Below are 26,355 nucleotides of genomic sequence, written 5' to 3'. Positions count from 1 at the left end.
TGTAATACTCTGTGCTGCACTGTGTGTTATTATAGAGCAGTAAGCTGTAATACTCTTTTCTGCAATGTGTGTGTAATTATAGAGCAGTAGGCTGTAATACTCTGTGCTGCACTGTTATTATAGAGCAGTAGGCTGTAATACTCTGTGCTGCACTGTGTTATTATGGAGCAGTAGGCTGTAATACTCTGTGCTTCACTGTGTGTTATTATAGTGCAGTAGGCTGTAATACTCTGTGCTGCACTGTGTGTTATTATAGAGCAGTAGGCTGTAATACTCTGTGCTGCACTGTGTGTAATTATAGAGCAGTAGGCTGTAATACTCTGTGCTGCACTGTGTGTAATTATAGAGCAGTAGGCTGTAATACTCTGTGCTGCACTGTGTGTTATTATAGTGCAGTAGGCTGTAATACTCTGTGCTGCACTGTGTGTTATTATAGAGCAGTAGGCTGTAATACTCTGTGCTGCACTGTGTGTTATTATAGAGCAGTCGGCTGTAATACTCTGTGCTGCACTGTGTTATTATAGAACAGTAGGCTGTAATATTCTGTTCTGCACTGTGTGTTATTATAGAGCAGTAGGCTGTAATACTCTGTGCTGCACTGTGTGTTATTATAGAGCAGTAGGCTGTAATACTCTGTGCTGCACTGTGTTATTATAGAGCAGTAGGCTGTAATACTCTGTGCTGCACTGTGTGTTATTATAGAGCAGTAGGCTGTAATACTCTGTGCTGCACTGTGTGTTATAGAGCAGTAGGCTGTAATACTCTGTGCTGCACTGTTTTATTATAGAGCAGTAGGCTGTAATACTCTGTGCTGCATTGTGTGTTATTATAGAGCAGTAGGCTGTAATACTCTGTGCTGCATTGTTTGTTATTATAGAGCAGTAGGCTGTAATACTCTGTGCTGCACTGTGTTATTATAGACCAGTAGGCTGTAATACTCTGTGCTGCATTGTGTGTTATTATAGAGCAGTAGGCTGTAATACTCTGTGCTGCATTGTGTGTTATTATAGAGCAGTAGGCTATAGTATATGATCACAGAACAGGAGACCCTACTACGGAGTGGGGGGCTGCAGTGTACTCACCTGTGCTGGGATGGTACCCTCATTTTTTAAGACGAGGGGGAGTTGTTGGCTCTGGCCAATCAGAAGTCTCTGGAAAAGTAGCACAGGGTTGCCGAGCTTGTTGCGTAATACCGGGCGTAGAATGGTGACCCGGGGAAGGTTGCCCTCTCCGCTGATGTCAAATGTTAAGCTCCGGGACTTAGAAAGCAAACTAACAGGGAAACCGAGCGAAAGAGAGAGAAACCATGTGTTATAGATGTATCCATATTATGTTATACTCCCACATTCCGCCATGGTATAATGCAACAGTCATTCAGGAGATAACAGCTGTGTGACCCCGTATACAGTGTATCAGTATCAGTCACCCAGGGGATCCCGGCACCTTACCATGTGACGCCGTATACAGTGTATCAGTATCAGTCACCCAGGGGATCCCGGCACCTTACCATGTGACACTGTATACAGTGTATCAGTATCAGTCACCCAGGGGATCCCGACACCTTACCATGTGACACCGTATACAGTGTATCAATATCAGTCACCCAGGGGATCCTGACACCTTACCATGTGACGCCGTATACAGTGTATCAGTATCAGTAACCCAGGGGATCCCGACACCTTACCATGTGACACCGTATACAGTGTATCAGTATCAGTCACCCAGGGGATCCCGACACCTTACCATGTGACCCCGTATACAGTGTATCAGTATCAGTCACCCAGGGGATCCCGGCACCTTACCATGTGACACCGTATACAGTGTATCAGTCACCCAGGGGATCCCGACACCTTACCATGTGACGCCATATACAGTGTATCAGTATCAGTCACCCAGGGGATCCCGACACCTTACCATGTGACGCCATATACAGTGTATCAGTACCAGTCACCCAGGGGATCCCGGCACCTTACCATGTGACACCGTATACAGTGTATCAGTATCAGTCACCCAGGGGATCCCGGCACCTTACCATGTGACACCGTATACAGTGTATCAATATCAGTCACCCAGGGGATCCTGACACCTTACCATGTGACGCCGTATACAGTGTATCAGTATCAGTAACCCAGGGGATCCCGACACCTTACCATGTGACACCGTATACAGTGTATCAGTATCAGTCACCCAGGGGATCCCGGCACCTTACCATGTGACCCCGTATACAGTGTATCAGTATCAGTCACCCAGGGGATCCCGGCACCTTACCATGTGACACCGTATACAGTGTATCAGTCACCCAGGGGATCCCGACACCTTACCATGTGACGCCATATACAGTGTATCAGTATCAGTCACCCAGGGGATCCCGACACCTTACCATGTGACGCCATATACAGTGTATCAGTATCAGTCACCCAGGGGATCCCGGCACCTTACCGCGCAACACTGTATACAGTGTATCAGTAACCCAGGGGATCCAGGCACCTTACCGTGTGACGCCGTATACCGTGTATCAGTATCAGTCACCCAGGGGATCCCGGCACCTTACCGTGTGACGCCGTATACAGTGTATCAGTCACCCAGGGGATCCCGACACCTTACCGTGTGACCCCGTATACAGTGTATCAGTCACCCAGGGGATCCCGACACCTTACCATGTGACCCCGTATACAGAGTATCAATCACCCAGGGGATCCGACACCTTACCGTGTGACGCCGTATACCGTGTATCAGTCACCCAGGGGATCCCAGCACCTTACCATGTGACGCCGTATACAGTGTATCAGTATCAGTCACCCAGGGGATCCTGACACCTTACCGTGTGACGCCGTATACAGTGTATCAGTATCAGTCACCCAGGGGATCCCGGCACCTTACCATGTGACCCCGTATACAGTGTATCAGTCACCCAGGGGATCCCGACACCTTACCGTGTGACCCCGTATACAGTGTATCAGTATCAGTCACCCAGGGGATCCCGACACCTTACCATGTGACGCCGCATACAGTGTATCAGTATCAGTCACCCAGGGGATCCGACACCTTACCATGTGACCCCGTATACAGAGTATCAGTCACCCAGGGGATCCCGACACCTTACCGTGTGACCCCGTATACAGTGTATCAGTATCAGTCACCCAGGGGATCCCAGCACCTTACCGTGTGACCCCGTATACATTGTATCAGTATCAGTCACCCAGGGGATCCCGGCACCTTACCATGTGACGCCGTATACAGTGTATCAGTATCAGTCACCCAGGGGATCCCGGCACCTTACCGTGTGACGCCGTATACAGTGTATCAGTCACCCAGGGGACCCCGGCACCTTACCGTGTGACGCCGTATACCGTGTATCAGTCACCCAGGGGATCCCGGCACCTTACCGTGTGACGCCGTATACCGTGTATCAGTATCAGTCACCCAGGGGACCCCGGCACCTTACCATGTGACGCTGTATACAGTGTATCAGAATCAGTCACCCAGGGGATCCCGACACCTTACCGTGTGATGCCGTATACAGCGTATCAGTCACCCAGGGGATCCCGGCACCTTACCGTGTGACGCCGTATACCGTGTATCAGTCACCCAGGGGACCCCGGCACCTTACCGTGTGACGCCGTATACCGTGTATCAGTCACCCAGGGGATCCCGGCACTTTACCGTGTGACGCCGTATACAGTGTATCAGTATCAGTCACCCAGGGGATCCCGGCACCTTACCGTGTGACGCCGTATACAGTGTATCAGTATCAGTCACCCAGGGGATCCAGACACCTTACCATGTGATCTCGTATACAGTGTATCAGTATCAGTCACCCAGGGGATCCCGGCACCTTACCGTGTGACGCCGTATACAGTGTATCAGTATCAGTCACCCAGGGGATCCCAGCACCTTACCGTGTGACGCCGTATACAGTGTATCAGTATCAGTCACCCAGGGGATCCCGGCACCTTACCATGTGACCCCGTATACAGTGTATCAGTATCAGTCACCCAGGGGATCCCGACACCTTACCGTGTGACGCCGTATACAGTGTATCAGTATCAGTCACCCAGGGGATCCCAGCACCTTACCGTGTGACGCCGTATACAGTGTATCAGTATCAGTCACCCAGGGGATCCCGGCACCTTACCATGTGACCCCGTATACAGTGTATCAGTATCAGTCACCCAGGGGATCCCGACACCTTACCATGTGACACCGTATACAGTGTATCAGTATTAGTCACCCAGGGGATCCCAGCACCTTACCATGTGACCCTGTATACAGTGTATCAGTATCAGTCACCCAGGGGATCCCGGCACCTTACCATGTGACACCGTATACAGTGTATCAGTATTAGTCACCCAGGGGATCCCAGCACCTTACCATGTGACCCTGTATACAGTGTATCAGTATCAGTCACCCAGTGGATCCCGACACCTTACCATGTGACGCCGTATACAGTGTATCAGTATCAGTCACCCAGGGGATCCCGGCACCTTACCGTGTGACGCCGTATACAGTGTATCAGTATTAGTTAGTGGCACATTACTGCATTAATAACACTATATAAGAGTTCTCCATACTTTGATATCCCCTCCACGCTGGCCTCGAAGACACACTGGTACGTCTGCATGCCCTGCGGGGTGAAGGAGACACGGGCAAAACTGTGGCTGTGGCTCGGGATACTCATACGTGGCGGCTGGACTTCAAAGATATCATTGATCCGAGCTGCAGACTAGAGATAGGATGAAGCGACATTACATTATTGTGTCAGTGATACATTGTCTCTGTACTCTCAAGTATTCATAGCTTGTGCTGTAACAATGCGTCACCGCAGGATCGTATCGCTGGCGCCGTACATAATGCGTACAGTATGATAAATACTGATATTCTGCCATCATCCTAATAGGAGACCTCCGGATAAATCAGAGACTAGCCTGACATCCACCCCCCAATGTACCCCTGGCATGGCCGCAGGGGTCTCTAGAATGATACCTTTAAATTACTTTTAATCTAGTGGTGTGAGGAGTTGCTGTCCCCATGTATACCCCCCACTCTATATGGGGCACTGTAATGAATGGGGTAGCCATGCTGGGCTCTACTACTCCGCCTGGCTCTGTGGTCAGCCGCAAACTGCATGAGACATCCAGTCTCTTCATCATTACTCTGGGCTCTACTACTCCGCCTGGCTCTGCGGTCAGCCGCAAACTGCATGAGACATCCAGTCTCTTCATCATCACTCTGGGCTCTACTACACCGCCTGGCTACAGCGCAAGGGTATTCCCTGAGGAAGTTCACCTCCCAGAACTCCAGCCTAGTACCGGACCAGCAAATGGCTCCAGCAGTTTGGATGATGACTCTCTCACTACAAAGGGACCTCCGCTCTGCCTGTATGACGCTCTGCGGGGTGATTTTCTCCACCATAGAGGTGGCACAATTTGCACAGTTGCACTTCAGGACATCCCGGATCTAGCTCATGTAAGATACATAGGAACAAGTCCCAACGGGAGAGTCAGCCGCTCCTCTGGTGAAAGCCACACCGGCGTTTGGACTGGATTATAGTGACAGAGGTGCAGAGAAATAGAGACACCTTGGTAATGCTGGCCGCTCCTGGCTATACAGACGCACGGACCACGTTATAGCGTTTTGCGGGCGTGCCGCGGAAGTGGTTGCATATACAGACACATCGGAGGCCAATAACAGAAGAAGAATCTGGACCCAGCCTGGGATGGATTAATGTTTCCGTGGTGCGACCGGTGGTGGTGCACCAAGTGGTATTACAGCGACTATAGATGCTCAAACCAATTGTAAAGTGCAACGGAATATGCTGTGCTATAGAAGAAACTGTTAATAAATAAGATGGTGTCTCCTGTCAGACGTACGGATGTGCACCAGGGGAAGGGCTGATACCACCATTAGCAAACAGTCACCGATGCCATAAGTCGCTAAAGTGGACGCAGCAGCATGCAACTCCCAATAAGCCCTAGGTGATGCTCTGAGTGTGCTACAAAAGCACCAGGGCTGTTTATCTGCTATCCCATGGATACCTTGCTGTAGGAGGACAGGAAATGTGCGTCTTATCTGCTGGATTAACTTCAGTATGTTTCTCCCCTGCAGTCTGGTGCAGTTGAAGGCACGTGACTGAGCAAACAGAGCAGCTGTGAGGAGTTCACTTTAAAAGGCAAGGTGGGAGGAGGGCTGTTTGCCTGTTAGTCTGGGAAGGTTAATATGAGTCTAATATATAAAAAGACTGTCTAAGGGGATTTATCTCGATGACCGATGCTGGAGAAGCAGGCCGGTGACTAGGGAGAAGGCCTCAGTTAGTGATAGGGCCGTTTGGGAGCTTCTGTGAGGAGCTGGGATCTTTGTCAGTGCTTTGTATAAACTGTATGACGCAGACTGGTCTGCGGTCATCCTGACAGAATACATCGCAGTGCACAAGTCCAGAATCCGAGTGTGCTTCACTACTGTACACAGCTTCACATACACTGTATACAGCATCACATTCTGTCCTGTGGTATCCAAATCTAGATCTGACATGAGTCTCAAATGATCACAAACATTTCAGGCAAACCTTAGTAACAGACCAGTAACTAATGGCAACTGCGCCGGAGGCAGTGTCCTCAGGCCATAGAGGATTTACCACAGCCTAATACTACAACCCACAGTTCTCTCATCAAACTGCCATAGAGCTGGTCTGTTATGTCACCGACACCAGGACTGTAGGAGAGAAGCAGATGTACTCCCCAGTGATAGGTGATTCCAGTGTCTGCACCGACACCAGGACTGTAGGAGAGAAGGGGATGTATTCCCCAGTGATAGGTGATTCCAGTGTCTGCACCGACACCAGGACTGTAGGAGAGAAGCGGATGTATTCCCCAGTGATAGGTGATTCCAGTGTCTGACACCAGGACTGTAGGAGAGAAGTGGATGTATTCCCCAGTGATAGGTGATTCCAGTGTCTGCACCGACACCAGGACTGTAGGAGAGAAGCGGATGTACTCCCCAGTGATAGGCGATTCCAGTGTCTGCACCGACACCAGGACTGTAGGAGAGAAGTGGATGTACTCCCCAGTGATAGGTGATTCCAGTGTCTGTACCGACACCAGGACTGTAGGAGAGAAGCGGATGTATTCCCCAGTGATAGGTGATTCCAGTGTCTGCACCGACACCAGGACTGTAGGAGAGAAGCGGATGTACTCCCCAGTGATAGGTGATTCCAGTGTCTGCACCGACACCAGGACTGTAGGAGAGAAGCGGATGTACTCCCCAGTGATAGGCGATTCCAGTGTCTGCACCGACACCAGGACTGTAGGAGAGAAGCGGATGTACTCCCCAGTGATAGGCGATTCCAGTGTCTGCACCGACACCAGGACTATAGGAGAGAAGCGGATGTACTCCCCAGTGATAGGCGATTCCAGTGTCTGCACCGACACCAGGACTGTAGGAGAGAAGTGGATGTATTCCCCAGTGATAGGTGATTCCAGTGTCTGCACCGACACCAGGACTGTAGGAGAGAAGCAGATGTACTCCCCAGTGATAGGTGATTCCAGTGTCTGACACCAGGACTGTAGGAGAGAAGTGGATGTATTCCCCAGTGATAGGTGATTCCAGTGTCTGACACCAGGACTGTAGGAGAGAAGTGGATGTACTCCCCAGTGATAGGTGATTCCAGTGTCTGCACCGACACCAGGACTGTAGGAGAGAAGCGGATGTATTCCCCAGTGATAGGTGATTCCAGTGTCTGCACCGACACCAGGACTGTAGGAGAGAAGCGGATGTATTCCCCAGTGATAGGTGATTCCAGTGTCTGCACCGACACCAGGACTGTAGGAGAGAAGCGGATGTACTACCCAGTGATAGGTGATTCCAGTGTCTGCACCGACACCAGGACTGTAGGAGAGAAGCAGATGTACTCCCCAGTGATAGGTGATTCCAGTGTCTGACACCAGGACTGTAGGAGAGAAGCAGATGTACTCCCCAGTGATAGGTGATTCCAGTATCTGACACCAGGACTGTAGGAGAGAAGTGGATGTACTACCCAGTGATAGGTGATTCCAGTATCTGACACCAGGACTGTAGGAGAGAAGTGGATGTACTCCCCAGTGATAGGTGATTCCAGTGTCTGCACCGACACCAGGACTGTAGGAGAGAAGCGGATGTATTCCGCAGTGATAGGTGATTCCAGTGTCTGCACCAATACCAAGACTGTAGGAGAGAAGCGGATGTATTCCCCAGTGATAGGAGATTCCAGTGTCTGCACCGACACCAGGACTGTAGGAGAGAAGCGGATGTATTCCTCAGTGATAGGTGATTGCAGTGTCTGCACCGACACCAGGACTATAGGAGAGAAGCGGATGTACTCCCCAGTGATAGGTGATTCCAGTGTCTGCACCGACACCAGGACTGTAGGAGAGAAGCGGATGTATTCCCCAGTGATAGGTGATTCCAGTGTCTGCACCGACACCAGGACTGTAGGAGAGAAGCGGATGTATTCCCCAGTGATAGGTGATTCCAGTGTCTGCACCGACACCAGGACTGTAGGAGAGAAGCGGATGTATTCCCCAGTGATAGGTGATTCCAGTGTCTGCACCGACACCAGGACTGTAGGAGAGAAGCGGATGTATTCCCCAGTGATAGGCGAGTCCGGTGTCTGCACCGATACCAGGACTGTAGGAGAGAAGCGGATGTACTCCCCAGTGATAGGTGATTCCAGTGTCTGTACCGACACCAGGACTGTAGGAGAGAAGCGGATGTATTCCCCAGTGATAGGCAAGTCCGGTGTCTGCACCGATACCAGGACTGTAGGAGAGAAGCGGATGTATTCCCCAGTGATAGGTGATTCCAGTGTCTGCACCGACACCAGGACTGTAGGAGAGAATTGGATGTACTCCCTCAGAGAAATGAGTTTTCAGATGTGCTCGGTTCTGTACCTTACTAGACAATGGCTATCAGATGTGCTCGGTTCTATACCTTACTAGACAGTGGCTATTAGATGTGCTCGGTTCTGTACCTTACTAGACAATGGATATCAGATGTGCTTGGTTCTATACCTTACTAGACAGTGGCTATCAGATGTGCTCGGTTCTATACATTACTAGACGGTGGCTGGCAGATGTGCTTGGTTCTGTACCTTACTAGACAATGGCTATCAGATGTGCTCGGTTCTATACCTTACTAGACAGTGGCTGGCAGATGTGCTCGGTTCTATACCTTACTAGACAATGGCTATCAGATGTTCTCGGTTCTATACCTTACTAGACAGTGGCTGGCAGATGTGCTCGGATCTGTACCTTATTTGATGGTGGCTGGCAGATGTGCTCGGTTCTGTACCTTTCTAGACAGTGGCTATCAGAGGTGCTCGGTTCTGTACCTTACTAGAGAGTGGCTATCAGATGGGCTCGGTTCTGTACCTTACTAGACAGTGGCTATCAGATGTGCTCGGTTCTGTACCTTACTAGATAATGGCTATCAGATGTGCTCGGTTCTGTACCTTACTAGACAGTGGCTATCAGATGTGCTCGGTTCTGTACCTTACTAGACAGTGGCTATCAGATGTGCTTGGATCTATACCTTACTAGACAGTGGCTATCAGATGTGCTCGGTTCTATACCTTACTAGACGGTGGCTGGCAGATGTGCTTGGTTCTGTACCTTACTAGACAGTGGCTATCAGATATGCTTGGTTCTGTACCTTACTAGACGGTGGCTGGCAGATGTGCTTGGTTCTGTACCTTACTAGACGGTGGCTGGCAGATGTGCTTGGTTCTGTACCTTACTAGACAGTGGCTATCAGATGTGCTCGGTTCTGTACCTTACTAGATAATAGCTATCAAATGTGCTCGGTTCTGTACCTTACTAGACAGTGGCTATCAGATGTGCTCGGTTCTGTACCTTACTAGACAGTGGCTATCAGATGTGCTCGGTTCTGTACCTTACTAGACAGTGGCTATCAGATGTGCTCGGTTCTGTACCTTACTAGACAGTGGCTATCAGATGTGCTCGGTTCTATACCTTACTAGACAGTGGCTATCAGATGGGCTCGGTTCTGTACCTTACTAGACAATGGCTATCAGATGTGCTCGGTTCTGTACCTTACTAGATAATGGCTATCAGATGTGCTCGGTTCTGTACCTTACTAGACAGTGGCTATCAGATGTGCTCGGTTCTGTACCTTACTAGACAGTGGCTATCAGATGTGCTTGGTTCTATACCTTACTAGACAGTGGCTATCAGATGTGCTCGGTTCTATACCTTACTAGACGGTGGCTGGCAGATGTGCTTGGTTCTGTACCTTACTAGACGGTGGCTATCAGATATGCTTGGTTCTGTACCTTACTAGACGGTGGCTGGCAGATGTGCTTGGTTCAATACCTTACTAGACAGTGGCTATCAGATGTGCTCGGTTCTATACCTTACTAGACGGTGGCTGGCAGATGTGCTTGGTTCTGTACCTTACTAGACGGTGGCTGGCAGATGTGCTTGGTTCTGTACCTTACTAGACAGTGGCTATCAGATGTGCTCGGTTCTGTACCTTACTAGATAATGGCTATCAGATGTGCTCGGTTCTGTACCTTACTAGACAGTGGCAATCAGATGTGCTCGGTTCTGTACCTTACTAGACAGTGGCTATCAGATGTGCTCGGTTCTATACCTTACTAGACAGTTGCTATCAGATGTGCTCGGTTCTGTACCTTACTAGACAATGGCTATCAGATGTGCTCGGTTCTATAACTTACTAGACAGTGGCTATCAGATGTGCTCGGTTCTGTCTGTACCTTACTAGACAGTGGCAATCAGATGTGCTCGGTTCTGTACCTTACTAGACAGTGGCTATCAGATGTGCTCGGTTCTATACCTTACTAGACAGTTGCTATCAGATGTGCTCGGTTCTGTACCTTACTAGACAATGGCTATCAGATGTGCTCGGTTCTATAACTTACTAGACAGTGGCTATCAGATGTGCTCGGTTCTGTCTGTACCTTACTAGACGGTGGCTGGCAGATGTGCTTGGTTCTGTACCTTACTAGACGGTGGCTGGCAGATGTGCTTGGTTCTGTACCTTACTAGACAGTGGCTATCAGATGTGCTCGGTTCTGTACCTTACTAGATAATGGCTATCAGATGTGCTCGGTTCTGTACCTTACTAGACAGTGGCTATCAGATGTGCTCGGTTCTGTACCTTACTAGACAGTGGCTATCAGATGTGCTCGGTTCTGTACCTTACTAGACAGTGGCTATCAGATGTGCTTGGTTCTATACCTTACTAGACAGTGGCTATCAGATGTGCTCGGTTCTATACCTTACTAGACGGTGGCTATCAGATGTGCTTGGTTCTGTACCTTACTAGACAGTGGCTATCAGATATGCTTGGTTCTGTACCTTACTAGACGGTGGCTTGCAGATGTGCTTGGTTCTGTACCTTACTAGGCAGTGGCTATCAGATGTGCTCGGTTCTGTACCTTACTAGACAGTGGCTATCAGATGTGCTCGGTTCTGTACCTTACTAGACAGTGGCTATAAGATGTGTTCGGTTCTGTACCTTACTAGACAATGGATATCAGATGTGCTCGGTTCTATACCTTACTAGACAGTGGCTGGCAGATGTGCTCGGTTCTGTACCTTACTAGACAGTGGCTATCAGATGTGCTCGTTTCTGTACCTTACTAGACAGTGGCTATCAGATGTGCTCGGTTCTGTACCTTACTAGACAGTGGCTATCAGATGTGCTCGGTTCTGTACCTTACTAGACAGTGGCTATCAGATGTGCTCGGTTCTGTACCTTACTAGACAGTGGCTATCAGATGTGCTTGGTTCTGTACCTTACTAGACAGTGGCTGTCAGATGTGTTCGGTTCTGTACCTTACTAGACAATGGATATCAGATGTGCTCGGTTCTATACCTTACTAGACAGTGGCTGGCAGATGTGCTCGGTTCTGTACCTTACTAGACAGTGGCTATCAGATGTGCTCAGTTCTGTACCTTACTAGACAGTGGCTATCAGATGTGCTCGGTTCTGTACCTTACTAGACAGTGGCTATCAGATGTGCTCGGTTCTATACCTTACTAGACAGTGGCTGGCAGATGTGCTCGGTTCTGTACCTTACTAGACAGTGGCTATCAGATGTGCTCGGTTCTATACCTTACTAGACAATGGATATCAGATGTGCTTGGTTCTATACCTTACTAGACAGTGGCTATCAGATGTGCTCAGTTCTGTACCTTACTAGACAGTGGCTATCAGATGTGCTCGGTTCTGTACCTTACTAGACAGTGGCTATCAGATGTGCTCGGTTCTATACCTTACTAGACGGTGGCTGGCAGATGTGCTTGGTTCTGTACCTTACTAGACAGTGGCTATCAGATATGCTTGGTTCTGTACCTTACTAGACGGTGGCTGGCAGATGTGCTTTGTCCTGTACCTTACTAGACAGTGGCTATCAGATGTGCTCGGTTCTGTACCTTACTAGACAGTGGCTATCAGATGTGTTCGGTTCTGTACCTTACTAGCACTTCTGATAGCCATTGTCTAGTAAGGTACAGAACCGAGCACATCTGATAGCCACTGTCTAGTAAGCTACAGAACCGAGCACATCTGATAGCCACTGTCTAGTAAGGTATAGAACCGAGCACATCTGATAGCCACTGTCTAGTACGGTATAGAACCAAGCACATCTAATAGCCATTGCATAGTAAGGTACAGAACCAAGCACATCTGATAGCCACTGTCTAGTAAGGTACAGAACCGAGCACATCTGATAGCCACTGTCTAGTAAGGTATAGAACCGAGCACATCTGATAGCCACTGTCTAGTAAGGTACAGAACCAAGCACATTTGATAGCCATTATCTAGTAAGGTACAGAACCGAGCACATCTGATAGCCATTATCTAGTAAGGTACAGAACCGAGCACATATGATAGCCACTGTCTAGTAAGGTATAGAACCGAGCACATCTGATATCCATTGTCTAGTAAGGTATAGAACCGAGCACATCTGATAGCCACTGTCTAGTAAGGTACAGAACTGAGCACATCTGATAGCCACTGTCTAGTAAGGTACAGAACCGAGCACATCTGCCAGCCACTGTCTAGTAAGGTATAGAACCGAGCACATCTGATAGCCAATGTCTAGTAAGGTACAGAACTGAGCACATCTGAAGGCCACTGTCTAGTAAGGTACAGAACCGAGCACATCTGCCAGCCACTGTCTAGTAAGGTACAGAACCGAGCACATCTGATATCCATTGTCTAGTAAGGTACAGAACCGAACACATCTGATAGCCACTGTCTAGTAAGGTACAGAACCAAGCACATCTGATAGCCACTGTCTAGTAAGGTACAGAACCGAGCACATCTGATAGCCACTGTCTAGTAAGGTACAGAACCGAGCACATCTGATAGCCACTGTCTAGTAAGGTACAGAACCGAGCACATCTGATAGCCACTGTCTAGTAAGGTACAGAACCGAGCACATCTGATAGCCACTGTCTAGTAAGGTACAGAACCGAGCACATCTGATAGCCACTGTCTAGTAAGGTACAGAACCGAGCACATCTGCCAGCCACTGTCTAGTAAGCTACAGAACCGAGCACATCTGATATCCATTGTCTAGTAAGGTACAGAACCGAACACATCTGATAGCCACTGTCTAGTAAGGTACAGAACCGAGCACATCTGATAGCCACTGTCTAGTAAGGTACAGGACAAAGCACATCTGCCAGCCACCGTCTAGTAAGGTACAGAACCAAGCATATCTGATAGCCACTGTCTAGTAAGGTACAGAACCAAGCACATCTGCCAGCCACCGTCTAGTAAGGTATAGAACCGAGCACATCTGATAGCCACTGTCTAGTAAGGTACAGAACCGAGCACATCTGCCAGCCACTGTCTAGTAAGGTATAGAACCGAGCACATCTGATAGCCACTGTCTAGTAAGGTACAGAACTGAGCACATCTGATAGCCACTGTCTAGTAAGGTATAGAACCAAGCACATCGGTTCTGTACCTTACTAGACAGTGGCTATCAGATGTGCTCGGTTCTGTACCTTACTAGACAGTGGCTATCAGATATGCTTGGTTCTGTACCTTACTAGACGGTGGCTGGCAGATGTGCTTTGTCCTGTACCTTACTAGACAGTGGCTATCAGATGTGCTCGGTTCTGTACCTTACTAGACAGTGGCTATCAGATGTGTTCGGTTCTGTACCTTACTAGACAATGGATATCAGATGTGCTCGGTTCTGTAGCTTACTAGACAGTGGCTGGCAGATGTGCTCGGTTCTGTACCTTACTAGACAGTGGCTATCAGATGTGCTCGGTTCTGTACCTTACTAGACAGTGGCTATCAGATGTGCTCGGTTCTGTACCTTACTAGACAGTGGCTATCAGATGTGCTCGGTTCTGTACCTTACTAGACAGTGGCTATCAGATGTGCTCGGTTCTGTACCTTACTAGACAGTGGCTATCAGATGTGCTCGGTTCTGTACCTTACTAGACAGTGGCTATCAGATGTGCTCGGTTCTGTACCTTACTAGACAGTGGCTATCAGATGTGCTTGGTTCTGTACCTTACTAGACAGTGGCTATCAGATGTGTTCGGTTCTGTACCTTACTAGACAATGGATATCAGATGTGCTCGGTTCTATACCTTACTAGACAGTGGCTGGCAGATGTGCTCGGTTCTGTACCTTACTAGACAGTGGCCTTCAGATGTGCTCAGTTCTGTACCTTACTAGACATTGGCTATCAGATGTGCTCGGTTCTATACCTTACTAGACAGTGGCTGGCAGATGTGCTCGGTTCTGTACCTTACTAGACAGTGGCTATCAGATGTGCTCAGTTCTGTACCTTACTAGACAGTGGCTATCAGATGTGCTCGGTTCTATACCTTACTAGACAATGGATATCAGATGTGCTCGGTTCTATACCTTACTAGACAGTGGCTATCATATGTGCTCGGTTCTGTACCTTACTAGATAATGGCTATCAGATGTGCTCGGTTCTGTACCTTACTAGATAATGGCTATCAAATGTGCTCGGTTCTGTACCTTACTAGACAGTGGCTATCAGATGTGCTCGGTTCTATACCTTACTAGACAGTGGCTATCAGATGTGCTCGGTTCTGTACCTTACTAGACAGTGGCTATCAGATGTGCTTGGTTCTGTACCTTACTATGCAATGGCTATTAGATGTGCTTGGTTCTATACCGTACTAGACAGTGGCTATCAGATGTGCTCGGTTCTATACCTTACTAGACAGTGGCTATCAGATGTGCTCGGTTCTGTAGCTTACTAGACAGTGGCTATCAGATGTGCTCGGTTCTGTACCTTACTAGACAATGGCTATCAGAAGTGCTTGGTTCTATACCTTACTAGACAATGGATATCAGATGTGCTCGGTTCTATACCTTACTAGACAGTGGCTGGCAGATGTGCTCGGTTCTGTACCTTACTAGACAGTGGATATCAGATGTGCTTGGTTCTGTACCTTACTAGACAGTGGCTATCAGATGTGCTCGGTTCTGTACCTTACTAGACAGTGGCTATCAGATGTGCTCGGTTCTGTACCTTACTAGACAGTGGCTATCAGATGTGCTCGGTTCTGTACCTTACTAGAGAGTGGCTATCAGATGTGCTCGGTTCTGTACCTTACTAGACAGTGGCTATCAGATGTGTTCGGTTCTGTACCTTACTAGACAGTGGCTATCAGATGTGCTTGGTTCTGTACCTTACTAGACAGTGGCTATCAGATGTGTTCGGTTCTGTACCTTACTAGACAATGGATATCAGATGTGCTTGGTTCTATACCTTACTAGACAGTGGCTATCAGATGTGCTCGGTTCTATACCTTACTAGACAGTGGCTATCAGATGTGCTCGGTTCTGTACCTTACTAGACAGTGGCTATCAGATGTGCTCGGTTCTGTACCTTACTAGACAGTGGCTATCAGATGTGCTCGGTTCTGTACCTTACTAGACAGTGGCTATCAGATGTGCTCGGTTCTGTACCTTACTAGACAGTGGCTATCAGATGTGCTCGGTTCTGTACCTTACTAGACAGTGGCTATCAGATGTGCTTGGTTCTATACCTTACTAGACAGTGGCTATCAGATGTGCTCGGTTCTGTACCTTACTAGACAGTGGCTATCAGATGTGCTTGGTTCTTTACCTTACTAGACAGTGGCTATCAGATGTGTTCGGTTCTGTACCTTACTAGACAATGGATATCAGATGTGCTCGGTTCTATACCTTACTAGACAGTGGCTGGCAGATGTGCTCGGTTCTGTACCTTACTAGACAGTGGCTATCAGATGTGCTCAGTTCTGTACCTTACTAGACAGTGGCTATCAGATGTGCTCGGTTCTATACCTTACTAGACAGTGGCTGGCAGATGTGCTCGGTTCTGTACCTTACTAGACAGTGGCTATCAGATGTGCTCAGTTCTGTACCTTACTAGACAGTGGCTATCAGATGTGCTCGGTTCTATACCTTACTAGACAATGGCTATTAGATGTGCTTGGTTCTATACCGTACTAGACAGTGGTTATCAGATGTGCTCGGTTCTGTACCTTACTAGACAGTGGCTATCAGATGTGCTCGGTTCTATACCTTACTAGACAGTGGCTATCAGATGTGCTCGGTTCTGTAGCTTACTAGACAGTGGCTATCAGATGTGCTTGGTTCTATACCTTACTAGACAATGGATATCAGATGTGCTCGGTTCTATACCTTACTAGACAGTGGCTATCAGATGTGCTCGGTTCTGTACCTTACTAGACAATAGCTATCAGATGTGCTTGGTTCTATACCTTACTAGACAATGGATATCAGATGTGCTCGGTTCTATACCTTACTAGACAGTGGCTGGCAGATGTGCTCGGTTCTGTACCTTACTAGACAGTGGATATCAGATGTGCTTGGTTCTGTACCTTACTAGACAGTGGCTATCAGATGTGCTCGGTTCTGTACCTTACTAGACAGTGGCTATCAGATGTGCTCGGTTCTGTACCTTACTAGACAGTGGCTATCAGATGTGCTCGGTTCTGTACCTTACTAGACAGTGGCTATCAGATGTGTTCGGTTCTGTACCTTACTAGACAATGGATATCAGATGTGCTCGGTTCTATACCTTACTAGACAGTGGCTATCAGATGTGCTCGGTTCTGTACCTTACTAGACAGTGGCTATCAGATATGCTTGGTTCTGTACCTTACTAGACAGTGGCTATTAGATGTGCTCGGTTCTATACCTTACTAGACAATGGATATCAGATGTGCTCGGTTCTATACCTTACTAGACAGTGGCTATCAGATGTGCTCGGTTCTGTACCTTTCTAGACAGTGGCTATCAGATGTGCTCGGTTCTGTACCTTTCTAGACAGTGGCTATCAGATGTGCTCGGTTCTGTACCTTTCTAGACAGTGGCTATCAGATGTGCTCGGTTCTATACCTTACTAGACAATGGATATCAGATGTGCTCGGTTCTATACCTTACTAGACAGTGGCTATCAGAGGTGCTCGGTTCTGTACCTTACTAGAGAGTGGCTATCAGATGTGCTCGGTTCTGTACCTTACTAGACAGTGGCTATCAGATGTGCTCGGTTCTGTACCTTACTAGACAGTGGCTATCAGATGTGCTCGGTTCTATACCTTACTAGACAATGGATATCAGATGTGCTCGGTTCTATACCTTACTAGACAGTGGCTATCAGATGTGCTCGGTTCTGTACCTTTCTAGACAGTGGCTATCAGATGTGCTCGGTTCTGTACCTTTCTAGACAGTGGCTATCAGATGTGCTCGGTTCTGTACCTTACTATACAATGGCTATCAGATGTGCTTGGTTCTATACCTTACTAGACAGTGGCTATCAGATGTGCTTGGTTCTGTACCTTACTAGACAGTGGCTGGCAGATGTGCTCGGTTCTGCACCTTACTAGACAGTGGATATCAGATGTGCTCGGTTCTGTACCTTACTAGACAGTGGCTATCAGATGTGCTCGGTTCTGTACCTTACTATACAATGGCTATCAGATGTGCTTGGTTCTATACCTTACTAGACAATGGATATCAGATGTGCTCGGTTCTATACCTTACTAGACAGTGGCTGGCAGATGTGCTCGGTTCTATACCTTACTAGACAGTGGCTGGCAGATGTGCTCGGTTCTGCACCTTACTAGACAGTGGATATCAGATGTGCTCGGTTCTGTACCTTACTAGACCATGGCTATCAGATGTGCTCGGTTCTATATCTTACTAGACAATGGATATCAGATGTGCTCGGTTCTATACCTTACTAGACAGTGGCTGGCAGATGTGCTCGGTTCTATACCTTACTAGACAGTGGCTGGCAGATGTGCTCGGTTCTGCACCTTACTAGACAGTGGATATCAGATGTGCTCGGTTCTGTACCTTACTAGACCATGGCTATCAGATGTGCTCGGTTCTATAACTTACTAGACAGTGGCTGGCAGATGTGCTCGGTTCTATACCTTACTAGACAGTGGCTGGCAGATGTGCTCGGTTCTATACCTTACTAGACAGTGGCTGGCAGATGTGCTCGGTTCTGCACCTTACTAGACAGTGGATATCAGATGTGCTCGGTTCTGTACCTTACTAGACCATGGCTATCAGATGTGCTCGGTTCTATAACTTACTAGACAGTGGCTATTAGATGTGCTCGGTTCTATACCTTACTAGACAGTGGCTATCAGATGTGCTCGGTTCTGTACCTTACTAGACAGTGGATATCAGATGTGCTCGGTTCTATACCTTACTAGACAGTGGCTATCAGATGTGCTCGGTTCTGTACCTTACTAGACAGTGGCTATCAGCTGTGCTCGGTTCTGTACCTTACTAGACCATGGCTATCAGATGTGCTCGGTTCTATAACTTACTAGACAGTGGCTATCAGATGTGCTCGGTTCTGTACCTTACTAGACAGTGGCTTGACAGTCAGCGTCACATCACAGGGAACCTTTCCAGTATTGAGGATCTTGAAGCGAGCTGAGGACGTCTGACCGACGATCACGTTCCAGAACAAGAAGCGGTTCTCCTCTACCAGGTATATCCCACCTGCCTGGAGGGGCGGCAGACACTGCAGAATTCTGGCATCAGGGACAACACGGTGCTCTTCAAATATACTGGCAATGTCATCTGTGTCAAATCCTGGAAGACAGGACGACTTACATGTAGGAGCAGAAGGATAAATCACATCTGTGCCTTGTTCCGACAGTAAACGGGCAGACGCTCACCGGGGGTGCAGGCTTCAGTGACCAGGCGGAAGGGAATGCCAGCAGGGTGGTCCTTGGGGTGACGATCAGAGATGTCTATGGCCAGGAATTCCTCCGTCTTCCCCAGCTGGTCAGCAGAACACTCCACGGTAATGATCTGAGCACCGCCTGGGGGGATGCTGCCGAAGCCGGGAGACACGGTGAACATGCCCAGCGCAAAGCGTGCCTGAGGAACACACAGAGGTATTCAGGGGCTCACACCTCGCCGCTCATACAGTCAGATATCTATCCAGCCACTGTCCTCGCGTTACACCAGACCTGTGCTAAGGAGACACTGGGCCTGATTCAGCATCGCAAAAGCAACATCTTCCTCTAATGGGCAAAACCATGTGCACTGCAGGAGGGGCAGATGTAACATGTGCAGAGAGAGTTAGATTTGGGTGGGTTATTTTGTTTCTGTGCAGGGTAAATACTGGCTTTATTCTTACACTGCAATTTAGATTTCAGTTTGAACACACCCCACCCAAATCTAACTCTCTCTGCACATGTTACATCTGCCCCACCTGCACTGCACATGGTTCTGCCCATTAGAGGAAGATTAGACTTTTGCGATCCATGCTGAATCAGGCCTATTGTCTATAAAGGAGAACCTAAAGAACGGCCACAGGACACGGTACACTTCTCTGCTCCCTGCTGACTGACACTTACGCACTGTGTAAATGTATTTACAGTATAAATAAATGTAACCATGACGACATGAAAAGCTGCTTCCCTGTGTATCCACATTACTACTTATCTACTGGAGAAGGTGGCGGCCCACAAAGCCGCACTACATAAGCAGCACCACCAGTGCGGCGCCAGCTACCTGCCCAGATGTGCTCGTCTCCTTCAGCTGGGAATCCGCACGCTTCACTTTGCTCATGGCGACAGATCTGCTGGATCCAGAGCCGTCTTGGGAACGAGCCCTCTTTATTCCGTGTACCGGCCTACAAGACAGTTACAGGTTACACGGCATGCACACCCGAGAGAGGCGTTCCATTCCTGCATTCAGTCAATTATCATTTATAGGACAAAACAGACCCAGGACAGGACTCCATGTGGCTGGGAACCTAAAGTACGAGATATACATCAGAAATGTGGCTGGGACCCTACAGTGCGAGATATAAATCAGAAACGTGGCTGGGAACCTACAGAGCGAGATATAGATCAGAAATGTGGCTGGGAACCTACAGTGCGAGATATACATCAGAAACATGGCTGGGAACCTACAGTGCAAGCTATAGATCAGAAATGTGGCTGGGAACCTACAGTGCGAGATATACATCAGAAACGTGGCTGGGAACCTACAGTGCGAGATATACATCAGAAACGTGGCTAGGAACCTACAGTGCGAGCTATACATCAGAAACGTGGCTGGGAACCTACATTGCAAGCTATATATCAGAAACGTGGCTGTGAACCTACAGTGCGAGATATAGATCAGAAACGTGGCTGTGAACCTACAGTGCGAGATATAGATCAGAAACGTGGCTAGGAAACTACAGTGTGAGATATAGATCAGAAAACGTGGCTGGGAACCTACAATGCGAGCTATAGATCAGAAACATGGCTGGGAACCTACAGTGCGAGATATAGATCAGAAACATGGCTGGGAACCTACAGTGCGAGATATAGATCAGAAACGTGGCTGGGAACCTACAGTGCGAGATATAGGGGGTAATTCCAAGTTGATCGCAGCAGGACATTTTTTAGCAGTTGGGCAAAACCATGTGCACTGCAGCGGAGGCAGATATAACAGAGAAACTGGGGACGAGTCCTCAATTCTGCCCTATCCATATGGAAAATCAGATAAGGGCTTTTACATGACAAAGCCGCCAATTCTGACACACGCCTGGCCGAAGCCAAGGCCAATAACATGACCACTTTCCACGTGAGATATTTCAAATCCACAGTTTTAAGTGGCTCAAACCAATGTGATTTTAGGAAACTCAACACCACGTTGAGATCCCAAGGTGCCACAGGAGGCACAAAAGGGGGCTGAATATGTAGCACTCCCTTTACAAATGTCTGAACTCCAGGCAGTGAAGCCAGTTATTTCTGGAAGAAAATCGACAGAGACGAAATCTGGACCTTAATGGAACCCAAGTTTAGGCCCATAGTCACTCCTGACTGTAGGAAGTGCAGAAAACGACCCAGCTGAAATTCCTCTGTTGGGGCCTTCCTGGCCCCACACCACGCAACATATTTTCGCCAAATACGGTGATAATGGTTTGCGTTTACTTCTTTTCTGGCTTTTATCAGCGTAGGAATGACTTCCTCCGGAATGCCCTTTTCCTTTGGGATCCGGAATTCAACCGCCATGCCGTCAAACGCAGCCGCGGTAAGTCTTGGAACAGACAGGGCCCCTGCAGTAGCAGATCCTGTCTGAGCGGTAGAGGCCATGGGTCCTCTGATATCATTTCTTGAAGTTCTGGGTACCAAGCTCTTCTTGGCCCATCCGGAACCACGAGTATCGTTCTTACTCCTCGTCTTCTTATTATTCTCAGTACCTTTGGTATGAGAGGCAGAGGAGGGAATACATAAACCGACTGGTACGCCCACGGTGTCACTAGAGCGTCCACCGCTATCGCCTGAGGGTCCCTTGACCTGGCGCAATATCTAGTTTTTTGTTTAGGCGGGATGCCATCATGTCCACCTGTGGCCTTTCCCAACAGTTTACCAACAGTTGGAAGACTTCTGGATGAAGTCCCCACTCTCCCGGGTGTAGGTCGTGTCTGCTGAGGAAGTCTGCTTCCCAGTTGACCACTCCCGGAATGAACACTGCTGACAGTGCTAAGACGTGATTTTCCGCCCATCGGAGAATCCTTGTGGCTTCTGCCATCGCCATCCTGCTTCTTGTGCCGCCCTGTCGGTTTACATGGGCGACTGCCGTGATGTTGTCTGATTGGATCAGTACCGGCTGGTTTTGAAGCAGAAGCCTTGCCAGACTTAGGGCATTGTAAATGGCCCTCAGTTCCAGAATATTTATGTGTAGGGACGACTCCTGACTTGACCAAAGTCCTTGGAAATTTCTTCCCTGTGTGACTGCCCCCCAGCCTCGAAGGCTGGCATCCGTGGTTACCAGGACCCAGTCCTGTATGCCGAATCTGCGGCCCTCTTGAAGATGAGCACTCTGCAGCCACCACAGTAGAGATACCCTGGTCCTCGGAGACAGGGTTATCAGCCGATGCATCTGAAGATGCGATCCCGACCACTTGTCCAAGAGGTCCCACTGAAAGGTTCTTGCATGGAACCTGCCGAATGGAATTCTGCTTCGTAAGAAGCTATCATTTTTCCCAGGACTCGTGTGCAGTGATGCACCGATACCTGTTTTGGTTTCAGGAGGTCTCTGACTAGAGATGACAGCTCCTTGGCTTTCTCCTGCGGGAGAAATACTTTTTTTCTGTTCTGTGTCCAGAACCATCCCCAGGAACAGTAGGCGTGTGGTAGGAACCAGCTGTGACTTTGGAATGTATAGAATCCATCCGTGCTGTTGTAGCACTTCCCGAGATAGTGCTACTCCAACCAACAACTGCTCCTTGGACCTCGCCTTTATAAGGAGATCGTCCAAGTACGGGATAATTAAAACTCCCTTTTTTCGAAGGAGTATCATCATTTCTGCCATTACCTTGGTAAAGACCCTCGGTGCCGTGGACAGTTCAAACGGCAGTGTTTGGAATTGGTAATGGCAATCCTGTACCACAAATCTGAGGTACTCCTGGTGAGGATGGTAAATGGGGACATGTAGGTAAGCATCCTTGATGTCCAGGGATACCATGTAATCCCCCTCCTCCAGGCTTGCAATAACCGCCCTGAGCGATTCCATCTTGAACTTGAATTTTTTTATGTATGTGTTCAAGGATTTCAAATTTAACATGGGTCTCACCGAACCGTCCGGTTTCGGTACCACAAACAGTGTGGAATAGTAACCCCGTCCTTGTTGAAGTAGGGGCACCTTGACTATCACCTGCTTGTGAATTGCCTCTAGCACAGCCTCCCTGCCTGAGAGAGTTGTCGGCAAGGCAGATTTGAGGAAACGGCGGTGGGGAGACGCCTCGAATTCCAGCTTGTACCCCTGAGATATTACTTGAAGGATCCAGGGATCCACCTGTGAGCGAGCCCACTGATCGCTGAAATTTTTGAGGCGGCCCCCCACCGTAACTGGCTACGCTTGTGGAGCCCCCGCGTCATGCGGTGGACTCAGAGGAAGCGGGGGAAGAATTTTGATTCTGGGAACTGGCTGACTGGTGCAGCTTTTTCCCTCTTCCCTCGTCTCTGTGCAGAAAGGAAGCGCCTTTGACCCGCTTGCTTTTCTGAAGCCGAAAGGACTGTACCTGATAGTACAGTGCTTTCTTAGGCTGTGAGGAAATCTGAGGTAAAATGTTTCCTTCCCAGCTGTTGCTGTGGATACGAGGTCCCAGAGACCATCCCCAAACAATTCCTCACCCTTATAAGGCTCTATGTGCCTTTTCAAGTCAGCATCACCTGTCCAGTGTCGGGTCTCTAATACCCTCCTGACAGAATGGACATTGCATTAATTCTGGATGCCAGCCGGCAAAATATCCCTCTGTGCATCCCTCATATATAAGACGACGTCTTTAATATGCTCTTATGTTCGCAAAATAGTATCCCTGTGTGACAGGGTCACAGACCACGCTGCAGCAGCACTATCTGCAGGTCTCAGTCTAGTACCTGAGTGTGTAAATACAGACTTCAGGATAGCCTCCTGCTTTTTATCAGCAGGTACCTTCAAAGTGGCCGTATCCTAAGACGGCAGTGCCACCTTTTTTGACAAACGTGTGAGCGCCTTATCCACCCTATGGGATATCTCCCAGCGTAACTTATCCTCTGGCGGGAAAGGGTACGCCATCAGTAACTTTTTAGAAATTACCAGTTTCTTATCGGGGGAACCCACGCTTTTTCACACTTCATTCACTCATTTGATGGGGGAACAAAACACTGCCTGCTTTTTCTCCCCACACATAAAACCCTTTTTTAGTGGTACTTGGGTTAATGTCAGAAATGTGTAACACATTTTTTATTGCCGGGATCATGTAACGGATGTTCCTAGTGGATTGTGTATATGTCTCAACCTCGTCGACACTGGAGTCAGACTCTGTGTCGACATCTGTGTCTGCCATCTGAGGGAGCGGGCGTTTTTGAGCCCCTGATGGCCTTTGAGACGCCTGGGCAGGCGCGGCTGAGAAGCCGGCTGTCCCACAGCTGTTATTTCGTCATCCAGCCTTTTATGTAAGGAGTTGACACTGTCGGTTTATACCTTCCACCTATCCATCCACTCTGGTGTCGGCCCCACAGGGGGCGACATAACATTTATCGGCATCTGCTCTGCCACCACATAAGCCTCCTCATCAAACGTGTCGACACAGCCGTACCGACACATCGCACACACACAGGGAATGCTCTTACTGAGGACAGGACCCCACACAGCCCTTTGGGGAGACAGAGAGAGAGTATGCCAGCACACACCAGAGCGCTATATAATTTAGGGATTAACACTATATTGACTGAATTTTTCCCAATAGCTGCTTGTATATACAATATTGCGCCTAAATTTAGTGCCCCCCCCTCTCTTTTTAACCCTTTGAGCCTGCAAACTACAGGGGAGAGCCTGGGGAGCTGTCTTCCAGCTGCACTGTGAAGAGAAAATGGCGCCAGTGTGTTGAGGGAGATAGCTCCGCCCCTTTTTCGCTGACTTTTCTCCCGCTTTTTTAAGGATTCTGGCAGGGGTAATTATCACATATATAGCCTCTGGGGCTATATATTGTGATTGTTTTGCCAGCCAAGGTGTTTTTATTGCTGCTCAGGGCGCCCCCCCCCCAGCGCCCTGCACCCTCAGTGACCGGAGTGTGAAGTGTGTATGAGGAGCAATGGCGCACAGCTGCAGTGCTGTGCGCTACCTTGGTGAAGACAGAAGTCTTCATGCTGCCGATTTTCCGGACTTCTTCTTGCTTCTGGCTCTGTAAGGGGGACGGCGGCGCGGCTCCGGGACCGAACACCAAGGCCAGTTCCATGCGGTCGATCCCTCTGGAGCTAATGGTGTCCAGTAGCCTAAGAAGCCCAAGCTAGCTGCAAGCAGGTAGGTTCGCTTCTTCTCCCCTTAGTCCCTCGTTGCAGTGAGCCTGTTGCCAGCAGGTCTCACTGTAAAATAAAAAACCTAAAATATACTTTCTTTCTAAGAGCTCAGGAGAGCCCCTAGTGTGCATCCAGCTCGGCCGGGCACAAAGATCTAACTGAGGCTTGGAGGAGGGTCATAGTGGGAGGAGCCAGTGCACACCAGGTAGTCTAAAAGCTTTCTTTTAGTTGTGCCCAGTCTCCTGCGGAGCCGCTATTCCCCATGGTCCTTACGGAGTTCCCAGCATCCACTAGGACGTCAGAGAAACATGGCTGGGAACCTACAGTGCGAGATATAGATCAGAAAGTGGCTGGGAACCTACAGTGCAAGATATAGATCAGAAACGTGGCTGGGAACCTATAGTGTGAGACATAGATCAGAACGTGGCTGCAAACCTACAGTGCGAGCTATACATCAGAAACGTGGCTGGGAACCTACATTTCAAGCTATAGATCAGAAACGTGGCTGGGAACCTACAGTGCAAGCTATAGATGAGAAACGTCACTGGGAACCTACAGTGCGAGATATACATCAGAAACGTGGCTGGGAACCTACAGTACAATATAAACATCAGAAACGTGGCTAGGAACCTACAGTACGAGATATAGATCAGAAACGTGGCTGGGAACCTACAGTGCAAGCTATAGATCAGAAATGTGGCTGGGAACCTACAGTGCTAGATATAGATCAGAAACATGGCTGGGAACCTACAGTGCGAGATACAGATCAGAAACGTGGCTGGGAACCTACAGTGCGAGATATAGATCAGAAAGTGGCTGTGAACCTACAGTGCGAGATATAGATCAGAAAACGTGGCTGGTAACCTATAGTGTGAGCTATAGATCAGGAACATGGCTAGGAACCTACAGTGCGAGATATAGATCAGAAATGTGGCTGGGAACCTACAGTGCGAGATATAGATCAGAAACATGTCTGGGAGCCTACAGTGCGAGATATAGATCAGAAAAG

General features: G+C 48.6%; 1 protein-coding gene across 2 annotated transcripts in view; it reads right to left on the bottom strand.

Annotated features, from left to right (window-relative positions):
* Window positions 1-26,355, bottom strand: part of HYDIN (HYDIN axonemal central pair apparatus protein) — a 478,199-nt gene that overhangs the window by 120,532 nt on the left and 331,312 nt on the right. For both annotated transcript variants that reach the window (XM_063945857.1, XM_063945858.1), the window contains 5 exons: window positions 20,080-20,200; window positions 19,236-19,440; window positions 18,914-19,149; window positions 4,572-4,723; window positions 1,083-1,272 (listed from right to left, as the gene is read on the bottom strand). In XM_063945857.1, the coding sequence (XP_063801927.1) occupies window positions 1,083-1,272; window positions 4,572-4,723; window positions 18,914-19,149; window positions 19,236-19,440; window positions 20,080-20,200 (904 nt within the window). The remainder of the gene's footprint in view (window positions 1-1,082; window positions 1,273-4,571; window positions 4,724-18,913; window positions 19,150-19,235; window positions 19,441-20,079; window positions 20,201-26,355) is intronic.

This window comes from Pseudophryne corroboree, chromosome 11 (genome assembly GCF_028390025.1).
Source record: "Pseudophryne corroboree isolate aPseCor3 chromosome 11, aPseCor3.hap2, whole genome shotgun sequence".
In the NCBI taxonomy this organism is placed as follows: Eukaryota; Metazoa; Chordata; class Amphibia; order Anura; family Myobatrachidae; genus Pseudophryne; species Pseudophryne corroboree.
The sequence above is the reverse complement of the archived record's forward strand: the minus strand, read 5'-3'. Positions and strand labels throughout refer to the sequence as shown.